A 14,875-nucleotide genomic window follows, 5' to 3' on the forward strand; every position below is an offset into this window, starting at 1 on the left:
ATGACTGCATGCGGGCCTACAGAGAAGAAACCGATGTGCCGACGATGATCACAAGAAAATGACCATGATGAATAAGCGCTTGACACTGCCCGAGGACTTCTTGACCAGTAACATTCTGAGAGAACGATTTCGACATGCAAGAGACTTTACTGACAACCGCGATCGAGCATCGCCGAGTGGACCAGTCGTCCACGGCCCGAGCATCGAGAGTAATGCAGCATGGCCTGACCAGCACTTCACTGGCAACCGTGATCGAGCATCGCTGAGTGGACCAGTCGTCCACGGCCCGAGCATCGGAACCATGCAGCATGGCCTGACCAGTACTTAAACAAGAGAAAACGCGATCGAGCATCGCAGGGTGGACTTAGATTTTCATCCACGTCCCGAGCATCTGATACATGCAGCATGGACAGACTTCAAAGAAAATCACGACACCAGACTGCAACGAAAGGGGAAACCGAGATAACAAGAGTGGACTTAGATTTTCATCCACGGCCCGAGCATCCAATACATGCAGCATGGCCAGATTTCAAAGAAAATCAGATCGGACTGATGACTACAAGAAATCACCATTTATATACATCGGAATAACAACCAGACTGGAGTGGCAACTACATCGGAGTGATGACTACAATGGAGTAACGACCACATCGAAGTGATGACTACATCGGAATGACGACTACATTGGAGTAACGACCACATTGGAGTGACAACTATATCCATACAATTGTGCATCAGAGCGACGACCGTGACTGTGACATCAGTGACTCTGTGACATCAGTGACTACCAGGAAGATGCAAACTAGTTAACCTATGGAATACATGAACATGGAGTGCCCCTGACTGCGAGCGAGAATGTGAAAACTGTAAGTTAACTTTTGTGTAAGATCCAGTTGGGCTTGAAGAAAAAAAAACAACAACAACTTGGACACATAGAAAAAGTGGACTGATAGAAGTGAAGAACACTCAGTGGAGAATTACCAGTGCCACAAGAACTATAAATACACTGTAAATAGATGATGCTGATGACCTTTACGTAGGACTGTGTGAGAACAAAGTGATTGGCGAAATGTTTATCAAAAAAAAAAAGGAAAATCAAAAAAAAGGGAAAAAGAAAGGGGATTCCAAGACAGACTTTGTAAAGAAATCTAATGTCTAATCATTGATGTGCTTGATCGAAATGTGTGATCCTTTCTAAGATGTGTATTCACAGACCAAGTTATAAATGACAAAACTCGCTAATTATGATCCTGTTTATATACTTGTAATAAAATTCACATTTCATTGTTCGTATGACATTTCATTCGAGCATTGTCATATTATCGGAAATGTTCACAAGTATGCTAAAAAAAAATATATATTCACGTTTACTAGCAGACAAGAAATGCAGTCTTCGTACTCTCAAATTTGCCTCCTATCTTCCATTTTACACTCTGTACTCTTATCTTCTGTTTCTATGGTTACGATACGATGTATATGAAAGCACTAGCGCCAAGTTTGCGATACAACTTTGTTGGTATACCAAATTTAAGCATGCAGAGTACATAAAGCTCATAAAGTATATTTTGATGTATTATATCTTCACAAGTTGATGATGTTAGATATCCTTACATACAAGTATATGTAACACAGTGCATGGATTCATATTCCACTGAAGTTTGACATGCAAAGCATAATTTGTTTCAGTTTATCATGACCATGTTTTGCTTGAAAATCACTCGTGACTGTATTCCGTATATTTCTATGTCTATTGCTCTTCCTAAACTCTTGGCTATCATTTCATTTTCAGACAACATAAGCGATGTGTTTCTTTACCAAGAAGGGAAGGGTTTTGTGTCTGTATGAGAAGTATTATGTCTATATGGTGTAGCAGTGAACAGCATGTCTCATTCATTCCATAGTCATCCATCTCACCGCCACCCTTCCATAGTCAAGTTCTTATCGTTCTCTGGTTTCTTTCTCTCATCAAGATCTTCTGATACGCTGACAGCCACTTTCTGTTCCCACTTCCTTTCCGCTCCCCCTGTCATTTATCTTCACATAATCTCACGATATCAGCCATAAAACGTAAACAACACCAGAAAGTCACCAGGACATGTTTTGTAAACATGATGTACAGTGATGTATCAAATGTAAATGTGTTGGATTGTTATACTGGAGAACAGTGAATAAAGAACACTTGCATTCTGACTCCAGAGTCAAGCAGTCATGCCCCCATTATTCTCCTGAGTCCATAAGCATCTAACATTCCCCCACAAAACATAAAAGCTACAATACCTAGTCATGTAAAGTTTTCCATCTTGCACTCTTCATGGATGCTTTAACCTTCACTTTTTTTTTAAAAAGTGTTACAATTACCGCATTTGCTACCAGTGTATAAGCTGCACCTTTTCCACTGGATTACATGCAGGAGAAGGGGGTGTGGCTTACAATAGACGGGTATAAGGAAAATTGGTCTAAGACCTGAGCATTCCATGTAATTATCCAATATTCCTGTTGCACTTACAGCTGTACCCTATACAATTCTAGCATTTAAACGAATAAAAATAATCTATTTGCAGGGCGGCACACTAACCCATTTTTTTTTTCTACTGGTCCGACCCGTCTGTCAGATCACCAGGTACCCATTTTTTCCATTTGATACTGGTCCATTCCTAAAAAAGTTCCTGGTCCGACAGTGATTTTAACTGGTCCTGGACTGTCAGACCAGTGCCAATGTGCAGCCTTGCTATTTGAATATTCTTATTTCAGCGTCACTTGCTCTATATAGCACGAAGCATTTCAAGCAAATGTGCGCCAGTGACCGCTATATCACAGCCTCTGTGTCAATGGCACTGCAACCCCATATAACTAGGCACATGTGCTGGTAGAAAAGTAGCAAGCAACCATAATTTATACTAGTAATTATCTGCAAATATGGTAAGCCTTTGATAAAGAAAACAACTGAAGGATTCAGAAAACTTGCATTTATGGACTTTCATACAAATAACAACCTCTGACTTAAGCTTTCTCTTTTAAACATTGGGGACCTAAAAAAAGAAGGGAGGGGGTGTGGCTTATAGGTATGGCTTATACACTGGAATATATGGTAACCATTACCTCCAGGACTTTCGGTAAACCTAAACAGCAATTAACGCAAGGCACACGCGATTCGCGCTAGTGATAGGTTAATAATCTGTCCCATCACAACAGAGAAGGCAAGGGACCCCTGCTGTGACTGCAATGCCCTGATGATTACGATACGCGGATGATGAATGCTGAATCTGTCTGACATGACGGACTCAAATTTCTCTTATGAATCACATGTGCAAGCACCGTATATGTGTGGGTGTGTCAGAAATATAAGTATGTAACAGTATGTTTGTACATGGGTGTGTTAATGTGTGTGTATGCACGCCAGTGAGCATGAAAAGTACGGACAGAAATTATGCAATATAAATTCATATATACCAAGCTAAAAGTGGCGATTGAAGTACGGCTAATGACAATTAAACAATTTCATGGCAACAGAATGAAACCAAAAGAAAACACACCCATATTCTAAAGAATAACAAAATGACAGACAGACGGACAGGCATGCTAGCACATTTTTATGTTCCTATGTGATCAAGTATCACTTGTCACTTCAAAGAGGATGACAACGCGTGGACTACTTACGCTCCTGCTCCTTCTTTTAGAAGATTGTCGTCGTTAATGAGAATTCTGACATCTGCAAAATGAGAAGAGAATGAATACTGTCACTGAATGAACACAAATTGTAAATATTATTTATTCAACACAAACAAAAGAGTCATAAAATGTCACTTCCTCAAGCATATCTGATAGGATTGGCTACATCACCTCATATCAGCATAAAGCGTACTATATACGCCATATATTTAGCGAGTCTAAATTTTTGCAAATTTGGCACTTCCCAACAATTTCGCGAGTGATTGAATTCGCGAACATGGAGTACTGTACTGAATGGAGAAAATAGAATGTGTGCGTCACATTCATATCGGGATCAGAATCATTATTTTCATGTGTCTTTAATTTTATTTGTATATAGAATGTGTGCGTCACATTCATATCGGGATCAGAATCATTATTTTCATGTGTCTTAATTTTATTTGTATATATAGAATGTGTGCGTCACATTCATATCGGGATCAGAATCATTATTTTCATGTGTCTTTAATTTTCGCGCATAGCACCTGACCCGCGAAATTCGCAAAAATAAAAACCTCGCAAAATATTTGGCATATACAATAACAACCTGTTCTGGTAGTCTAGTCACTGGACTGGACAAATATGTGTCACGGCTCTGTACAGAAGAGAGAGAGAAACAACTGGGCTGAGGTTTCGAGCCACAAAATGGAACCAAAGAAAGATTTGTATAGAGTCGGTCAAAACAGATCTGTCTTCACACAATCCCAGACTGCAGCACTGGGCACTGGAGTGAGAACATCTCAGCGGTGGACACAATTTCTCATTGGTGAGTCATTCACTGATACAGTCTTTTGACCAGACAGCAAGATGCTCTCTTTGCCATTCAAGCCTACAACTGCTATGGAACAGACATGAGTGACTATCTTCAACAATGCTAAATCTTCAATTTAAAGCATACCTGTAGCAGTGAATAATTTCCCTTCTTGAAATTGAATAGCAATTTTAGTCTATGGACATACACTTTGAACTTAATGGTGTATAAAGTCTATGCAATGAAATTGAAATTGCAATATACACAATCAAATGTCAATTTGTATAGCAGTCATGAATACCAAAATGCACAGCAAATTGCTAATTGCATGCGATACAGAAAAATCATTCCCCCAATACATTAAACATTTTATTTTGTAAGAAAATTCACCTTGCTGTCATGGCGATGAAGAAGACCTATTTTCTAGACAATTATTTTCATCAAATAATTATCATGGTCATTACAGTCATTATTATGACTATTATCATCATGTCATCAAATTTTTCATACTCTGAATGAGGCTTACAAATGTATCTAAACCAGCAGTAACACTGTATTCACACGTACACTGTAACAATGACTTGGATCACATATTGCATTCATGATCCTAGATAGCACACTCTAATTAATTGCACGGATAGAAACACAATCTGTCATGACCAATTGTCTTTCAAAGAGTATCACAACTAACACCAGGATTTCAGTATTGGATACCACAATTACATGTACTATTAAAGATCATGACCTAGTATTCTTTCATCGAAAATTGACATATATTCAGAAAAGCTTCCCCTTCTCAATCTCACAACCAGTTGCTGATGGTCGACGCAACCCCCCCCCCCCCCCCCCCCCCCCCCGACTTGCTTCTTTTCAAAGCTCTAACATGAAACAGAAAACATTAAGAGCAATGAATCAAGTACTTAATACAATTAAACACAATGCATCAAAACAGATCATGATGATGCAGAGGTAATCAAACAATCATACATGAGGCCTTTATGATGATTACATGTAAATTGTTGAATAACTGCTTTTAATTGTAAAAGCATTTATTAAAGTTAGCAGTTAGTAAATGGGTGGGGGGCAAGATGGTGGGGAATCTAAAAGGTGCATGTCAAGAATTTGAATCAGGAAGATGCCTATTGCAGACATCCCTGTTTCTTTGGTGCGCACAAGTATAAACAAGCTTTGAATGAAATAATAAAACAGCAAAAACAAGAATAAATTTAGGTATAACATGCTACCTAGACATTATTCCCATTCCATGCGGGAACCTGGAGGTCGGCGTATTAAGTTTATAGGCATTTTAGAATTCAGTATGGAATGGTTAAGTTAGAATAACATCTGATCACTTGAAATTAATATCTATGATGTACTCTCTTGGTACAATGCTGAGTACCAAGCATTGCACAATTGCTCACTGACACACAGGAAGTATGAGTCTACACATCTTTTAACCTACATGTTGTAGATCCATACAATCTGTACTAAGTGAAAGAAACTGTAAACATTGTACGTTATGGAGCATTATGTACAATCAGAGTGGTCAGGCCAGAAGGGTATAAGCTCTTCTTAGTCTCACAAATAGCATTTTCACAGAAATTCACGATGGAGCAAACAAGATTACTTGTGTGTATTTTCTTTGGAAATGAAGATTTTAAAATTTAGCAAAACATTAACCAAAGAAATGCATGATACTCACCATTGAAAACTTCACTGAACTCTCCAGGAGGTGCATGGAGAATGAAGTCTGATGCAATTTTTGTCTAAAATATAGAGAGATACATATTGTCAAGAGTTAACAAACAACATCAACAAAATGCACTACACTCTTTCAAACCAAACAATCACATTCTATGCTCAGGTCTGTGTTTGTTTTATTTTATTTTGTTTTCAACTGCTCTTCTTAGTGATCTTCTTTTTTGTCTCCTTTTTATTCTTTAGAAGAGACAGGCATAACGATGTCTGCTGGAAAGTAATGTCCTTTGAACTCAAACTTCAGCCATTTAGACCAGTTCAGATCTGCTCAAAGGATTATTAACAATTCAATGCACTTCAGCATTGTATGTGGGCAGTTCTAGCATTACAGACATTACATTTCAGGCAAAATTTGCAACTTCAAAAGGCCATGAAGATAACATTTAACATTTTTCATTCTGAACTCATACAACTGACTCACACACATATGAGCCTATATCATAAACTGTGCAAGTTTCACTCCATTTTATCACAAGATACAGCAGTTACATCATAAACGTTTGCCAACCATGGTTATGGACATTACATTTTTTTAGACATATTTTTCACATGCCTATTTATTCATTGAAAGGTATGAGTTTAAAGGGGAAGGCTAGTAACTGATCAGTGGGAATCAGTGGAAATGCTGGGAGATGATTGTTCCAATCCTTATGGGATTCATTCAAGAGTTCATTGTATATCTATTGTTGTGTGAAAATGATTTGCTTCAGAACGGTCTCATATTCAAGTAATGTGCAGATTAATGCTCCGTCACTGACCAGGGACGCTAACCTGGAAGCATTAAACTGCACATTACTTGAATATGAGACCATTCTGAAGCAAATCATTTTCACACAACAATAGATATACAATGAACTCTTGAATGAATCCCATAAGGATTGGAACAATCATCTCCCAGCATTTCCACTGATTCCCACTGATCGGTTACTAGCCATCCCCTTTAAGCACATTTAATTACACTACTTTAAGCATAAGTTGAAAGTTCCAAAGAAAAGTTTCATCGAGAGTAAAGTTAAATTTAGTTAAAACTACTCCACACAATCTTATTTAATTGCTACAAATGTGTAATGGCCATAATGCATCAAAACCGATAACCTTTTAAATATAATGCTGTAATGCTGTTTTAAAAATATCATGCAGGTTCTCGAAAAAACAAAACAAAACAAAACAAACTGTGTGGATGTGTTGTGTGTTATCACATTTTAGCTTTGCATGTGAATTTAACAAACTTTTATCAAAACACAGTGTGTTACAAAACTTTTACATAGGCTACGATGTAAATCGTTATGGACATAACACTTTGAAAGAGGTGGAAATCCCAAAAAACTGAAATGATCATTTTTCAAAAAAGAATCAATTTCTTCCAATACCAAATGTACCAAATGAGTCATCAGCTTTATCACATCATAAAATTATTACCTGAAAGTCATTTATTTAATATAGTAGTGAAAAAAATTCTAAAGAAGAAGAATTTATATGCAAACTATACTAAATTTCCTCCAATGTCTTTGAAAAAGACTTTATATTTCAATAGTAAATCTATACATTTTCCTAATTGGACCAAATTTTTTATCATATCAGCTTGATATGACCCTTAATGAACACTTCCCATAGTGAAACAAAGCTGTTTCTTCATTTTCATTTGGTCACCCTTGGGTACATTTAATATATGTATGTATATGTACATTTTTTTTTTTTTTTTTGAAGGAAGTGCCCATGTTACATACTTCAGCACAGTTTGATGGATTGTGAATACAATGTATGATGTACAGTACATGTACATACTTGTAGAAAAATCAAGCTTGAACAGCACATACATTAAAAAAAAATAGATTGATTCAAAACTGTAAATACACTGCCATTTACATAAGAGGACAAAAATACATTTGTGTACCAACCATATGTCAAGTCTAACCTGACTTTCATGTATTTGCAACTTACTGACAAAGATTTTTAATCACAGCCTTTCTTGACATTAGTTCTTACAAGTACATCCTCATACAGAATGTAACTTTACAATCATACGGTATACCAGAATTACACTGAAATCAATATAAATTATTAAAGTCTGATGCATACAAATAGACAAATAGATAGGTATTTGATACGTTACTGCTCAAATTTAAGAAAGAAATCCATTCTGCACTGGCACTAAATGTAGAAATGCTTCAAAGAAAGAATGGCAAGTTTCAACCATCAAAATGTCTTATTATTAATATCAAGAGAATAATGTATGTTATGATGAGCATTTGTTGTTAAATTGAAAAATGAATGATTGGTTAGAATGGACCATCAAATAATTTGGGTATTCAAAGTTGATGCATCTTGTCAGATACCTCCAAGCATGTAAAAAGATACATTATTTGTTGATGCATCTTGTCAGATACCTCAAAGCATGTAAAAAGATACATTATTTTTTTTAGAATCACTTAAGTTCTTGATAATAAGATATTGTAGCCATAAGTTGGTCCAGACTGTCCAAATCCAAGATTCTGATGCTGCTTGAAATGTATTCCTACTGGATTTGTTTCAGAAGAGCATTGTCAAAAAAGGGTACAATTTTAAGTGATTGACCGATTTTGTTATAGACTGCAAAATGGTAATTTCTCACTAGGTTAAATATTCTTTAGTATCACATATAAGTCATCTAGTTGTTGGAGTATCATCCTTTGTAGCCTCCATAACACAACTCAAAAGCAATGTTACATGATGCACTGTCCTATTAGTAAGCTAATTTATAGTGCAAGATGATGTGAGAAGTAACAATAATCCAACAAAATAATGTAACCAACATACACAACCTATTTCAGGTAATTTGGAGTTTAAAGGGATGGTACTTACTGGGACATTAGGTATCGTTGTGGTTGAATGGGGTTTCAAGTTTCCAACTTTTTATGAGATAAATTAAAAAAACCCAACAACAACATGTAATTCTAAAAGGGATCCAAAGTTTATTTGACGAAAATTTATTTTGCAATTGCTGAGATTTTAATCCAAACTAATTAAGTTCCTAATAAAAGGTGGGTTATTACTATATTTTTGGATCTCAGCCACTTCAATAGTGGTTTCTTAGTAACAATTAGTAGATCTATTTTGCAAAAAGTTAAAAAAGATCAGTCCTCATCTCAACCAATATCATAGTAACCATCCCTTTTATGTGTCTCTTTAAATGCAAATTACATCTAACACTAGTTAGTAATAAGTATGTGGTGGCAATTTACAACATTTTAAAAAACTCTAATTTTTCAAGAAACAGTAAACAGAAACTGTGCCTCCAGTTGTCTCCAGTTCTAAATGTAGGTCCATGTTCGTCAACATGCGAACAGCAACACATGAACTGTGATGGAGAGATGTTGTGGTCTCTAGACATTCTAACGTTTAGCGTTAGAGGTCTGCAACTAGCAACTAGGAGTCAGGACCCTAAGTCTATTTCTCGTGTAGAACATCTCAAAAAAGAAAATGGCTAGCTAGCACTCAAATTATACCGTAAACAGTCATACAGTACAGACATGGTGTTCTACTCCACTATGCTGGGCACTAGTCTTCCTCTCTGGCTCACAAAGTACATGTAGACCAGGTAGATAAGTTGTTTCTTGCTTGGTTTAAAGGGATCATATAAAATGGTTGTGGTTGCGTTCTAACTTCACGTTTCTAGCATTTTTGGTGAGATAATGAGAAAGGTCATTATGAAATAGAGTAAACGACCCGTCGTTCGGTCACGCCCATGATTCGGTCACACGCCTGCATCTGAGTCTCACTAGAAACTCATGAATAAACATGAGAAGTCTCAGTGGGCTATTTGAATGTTGAAGTCCTTGACTACAATTACTACCACGGTAGAGGGGTATACATGTTTGTTCCCCAGAACTGCCTGCAAAATCATCCTCTCAACGCTTGAGAGGCCATTTCCGGTGTTTCTTAAAGGTAGGGGATACCTTTTACAGACCTCCCAAAATGCAGCAAAACATTAAATATGAACCTCAGGGGACTTGCTTAGGCCACTGCTTAGAAATTTGGAAGTCAACAGTTATCTAAAATTTGAATAATTCACAAAACTCAACTACTCAGTAGTTCTGTGTGTCAGCCACACTTAAGCCTTTTTGTTGCATTCTTCTGTATTTGTGATCTATAAACACAAATCTAAAAGTACAAGAGCTGATGTAATAACATATAGAGTGTGTGGCAAGAATGTATATAGAAATGTTTGTAAGTGTTGATGAATTTTCTTCCCAAAATATACATGATGGACATACATGCAGTACATGGGTCTGCAAAGGTAGCCTAGTAATGTACTGGAATTTACGGTGAGCCCCGAAAACAATTCAATTCAAAATCTAACGGTCAAAAAAAATGTACTAAATGTTACCTTCCACTTTCAATACTTTATGGGAGTTTCTAAAATGATACTCTCTTCAACATACCACTGTATTTATACAACTCTTCATTTAAGGCATGCAAATGGGATTCCCTACCTTTAACAGGCAAGTTAAGAATTAGAGCCTTTGGTAGACCTACCGTGTGGTGAGTTGTTATGTAAATTGAGTAAAATTGCATATGGGTAATTCCATGAAGTTGGGGCAGTGTCCATGTAGCATCGTGATATTTGAAAAATACATTTCAGCATAACTCAATATTAATTATGCTATACATTTATTGTTTGTAGGCTTTACATTTGCATTGAGGCCACACATTTTCCTGGAAATTTTGTGCCATTCAGACTCAATTTTGATGAAGTTATTAAACAATATGTAACGGTGTCCTGTAGCATCGTGACGTGTCCATGTAGCATCGTGAAATTTTAACATTTGGTCCTAAGAGACAAATTATGGCAATTAGCTTGACCAAAATTTGATGCAATATGCATACTTACTATATTAGTCAGATAGCTAAATATCTCACATTTCCTGTACACAGTTTTAATTTTAAAAGAAAATTACAAAATGTATCACGATGCTACGCGGTGTCCTTTTTTGTTACATTTGGTGGACACCGTGTAGCATAGTGACACATTGTGTAATTTTCTTGTAAAAGTAAAACTGTGGAAAATAGAATTAAGATATTTAAATGTCTGACTAATCTAGTAATTATGCATGTTATATCAAATTTTGGTCAAGCTAATTGCATTAATTTGTCTTTTAGGACCAGATTTTAACTATCACGATGCTACATGGACACGTCACGATGCTACAGGACACCGTTACTTTTTTTTAAAATAACTTCATCAAAATTGAGTCTGAATGGCACAAAATTTCCAGGAAAATGTATGGTCTCCATACAAATGTAAAGCCTATAAAGAATACATGTATAGCATAATTAGCATTGAGTTATGCTAAAATGTAACACTTTGTGCCCCAACTTCATGGAATTACCCATATGTATGAGAGAGCAAAGATTTTGGTCTTCACTCTACTGCAGCTAGATTGCAAATGGCCGACTGTGGTTGAAGCTATATGAAAAAAGGTAACCCCATGCCCTTAAGAGGGCGCTCGACCTTGATTCGGTCAGGCGAGAGACCGGACCACTTGTGAGCGCGCGTTTGGATTGCAAATGCGCCATCACTTCGTTAGTTTAGCAACATGTTACACACGATCATGCACGAGAAGACAAGTACGAGACAAGTGACAAGTGAGTGTTTCTAATCAGTTGTCTTTACCCATTTCAGAAGCAGTTAGAATTACCTACAAATTTAGATCAGCATTAGTTAAAGTAGTAATTTGCTAAGGAGATTGTGGAATTTGGTTACTTACTTTTCCAATAGGTACTTTTACAAACTATACAGAAAACTACAGACCGATTCATGGTACCGCGCGTGACCGAACGAAGGCAGGCGCGACCGAATCATGGCTTAAAAAGAGGTTGTCAGGAATCGCAAAATCCCAATATATTCTGTGAGAATGAGAATAATTTAGTATAAGAAAAGAATAAAGTACAATATTTTATTCTAGATAAGCAAAAAATTACTTCATAACCGTTCAGAATTTGGCCGATATCGCTAACAGCCCCTTAAGTGACCGAATCATGGCATGTTTACTCTACAAAAGATATGTATGACTCCTGGATGGAGGAATTCAACATTTATTTGATGAAAATTGTTTTTGAAATGGCCAAGATATCCAAAACAAAGGCATCCTATAAAGGTGGGGGTATAATCGTGATATAGTCCCCACCATAGGCCCCACCGCAGTGCGCGTGCAAACGCGGCCTAGGGTTAGGGTATAGGGTTTAGGTAGGGTTGTATTTAGTACGGACACGCAGCGGTGGGGACTATATCACGATTATGCCAAGGTGGGACCCACCTTTTATTAATCTACGATCGCTTTGTTTTACTTTGTTTTTGGATGTCTCAGCCATTGCCAAACCGATTTTCATCCAATAAACTTTTAATTCCTCTTTCTTAGAATGGTAGATCTATGCTCTGTAACAGTTAACAAGTTACAATTTTATAGGCCCTAAGTGGTTTCTTGGTACGTACAGTAGGCGGCCTAGGCCTATTAGGCCTAGTATAGAGTAAAATATCCCGTTTGCGGCAGTTTAAGCATTGTTAAGAGTTTTTCCAACTTGTAAACAAATCAGGCAAATCATTTTCAACCATTTCATATATCATAGACAAGATTATTCATTAACGCAATTGTTTTCATGAAAGAAATTTACCATTGACCAACGCAGTTTTCATGATTTACCATGGCAAAACCCTGCACAATTTTCGCCGATAAGGGCGATATGCGACGTAGTATTTCTGCTTGCGGCACGATGTACAATCCCTAGATGCAATACGCGCGTGCTCCGCGATCTTTAGCTGAACGCCTTCACATGTCTCACGAACATTGCGTAAGCGCCAATTCCCATTGCGAAAGCACGTGAAAATAGCGTGCGCACATGCATTGGCCGCAAACAAGATCGCACTTCTTGCGGTGTTGTTGATGTCTTTCTCGTGTTTTTCTCATTTTTTTCGATGGTAACATCCACTTTCTGAAAAAAATGGCGGCCCACATCGGCTCGCGAAAATTCTATTTTACGTGAGGATATGTTTTCAAAATCCATGAACATCGAGAAAACGAAAAAAAAATCCAGTTTCTTGGACCATTGTTTCTTAACTGTTATGTTAAGAAGTACCGAAAATTTCATTTTGGATGCGATATGTTGTCATCTAGGTGAGAAAATTTCACTTTCGTCAGAGATCGTGCCCATTTTATCGGTTGGTTTTTGTTGATTGCTAGTGTGTTAGTATATGCGTAGTGTGCATGTAACAGTGCAATGCTGTGTTTAGCTGTATATTACCGTGTATGTTGTAGGCCTACCTGCCGCGAACGGCTGCACGGCCGCTTACTGACGCAGTTACTCTAGTAGTATAATTTTATTAGAACTCTACCGCACCGGGTATCTCACAAAAAGTAATAAGAGCTCGATCCTCATCTCCACCAATCCCTGAACCATTTTTTGTGTTACTCAGGTAAGGCCTCAACTATGTGTGTCGTAGGATTCAAGTAAAATTAGGCCCTATTCAGATAGAACCTAACAGTTACAGTCTCTGATCAGAGGGGGTCTACTATTTTCTATGTATAAAAACATCTTCACCTCAGTCATAGCACAGAATCTAGACCCTAGAACCCTCTATACAATAATCCTGCATCTTGCAAGAACTCTGTGACTGTGCCTGTGATTGGATACTTTGTTTCAAACAGACACCATCATCACATAGCATTGTTTTGTAGATCTAACGTAATAGTTGTAGGCCTACACTTAGCAATTATACGGCGGGCATGTGATCATTTCTGGGCTCAGCTCCCGCAATCTAAACCCAAGGCACAAGCAGGAAGTGAATTTTGGTATTGGAATTCTAGCATTTCATTTGCACTTGTGCAGTTGTAATTACGGTTTTTAGGATCCAACCCATCCCTCTTACTTTCTGGTACCTAGAAAAGAATTCTAGATAGTTTCTCTTACCTTATCTTCGTTGGTTATTTGCTCAAAGCCCGACATCTTGCTCGCCTCAGATGTAGAATCTACCGGGAACGTATCGTAGATCGCAGCCTACGCCTGGCTGAATGTAGCGGGCGTTCGCTGGGATGGATTCGAGAATGCTTGCTCACAGTTGATTTCCAACTCACACACAGCTATCTCGTACATACACGCCTTTCTTGTCGAAGTGGATTGTGGGAAATGAGAGCGACGTGTGTCGCCCTCTCCGTCTGTTACCTGCACAACCCGGAAGAAGAAAGGTGATTTTACGACAGGCCGGCCGTCCGTCCGTGCTACTGGTATTTCGTACGCTCAACGATCGCCCCCGCAGCTCGTCAGGCGGCTCCGCTGGATACATTGCGTGCAGATTTGCAGGTAGCCCTTGCGGCCGCGCGCGACATCGCCACGGCCGATGTTTACGAAAGACGGTGCACGAGCGAACAACCTCTAACGTTACATGCACATTACAGTGCGCGAGCATCTTGTGAGCTAGGCGAGAATCCGTACATACAATGCAGACTCGACAGTGTAGTCTGTTATGGAATGCACTGAATGCGTTGGAGCTGTATTTTCAATTACTAAGTATGGAGGAATGTTACGTATTTATCTCAAAAATGTGAGCTGCGTGCAAGAGCCGAAATCTGAAGATAGATATTCTTCTTTTATTTAAGCAATTCACCCCCAAATATGACTCGACGG

General features: G+C 37.8%; 1 protein-coding gene across 1 annotated transcript in view; it reads right to left on the reverse strand.

Annotated features, from left to right (window-relative positions):
* LOC140246267 (F-actin-capping protein subunit alpha-2-like) overlaps positions 1-14,384 on the reverse strand; it is a 31,665-nt gene extending 17,281 nt beyond the window's left edge. Inside the window, exons 1-3 of the mRNA XM_072325728.1 lie at positions 14,162-14,384; positions 6,162-6,225; positions 3,658-3,709 (exon numbers count right to left, since the gene is read on the reverse strand). Coding sequence (XP_072181829.1) covers positions 3,658-3,709; positions 6,162-6,225; positions 14,162-14,197 — 152 coding nt within the window. The 5' untranslated portion in view covers positions 14,198-14,384. The remainder of the gene's footprint in view (positions 1-3,657; positions 3,710-6,161; positions 6,226-14,161) is intronic.
* Positions 14,385-14,875: the final 491 nt, after the last annotated feature.

Source organism: Diadema setosum, chromosome 2 (assembly GCF_964275005.1).
Source record: "Diadema setosum chromosome 2, eeDiaSeto1, whole genome shotgun sequence".
In the NCBI taxonomy this organism is placed as follows: domain Eukaryota; kingdom Metazoa; phylum Echinodermata; class Echinoidea; order Diadematoida; family Diadematidae; genus Diadema; species Diadema setosum.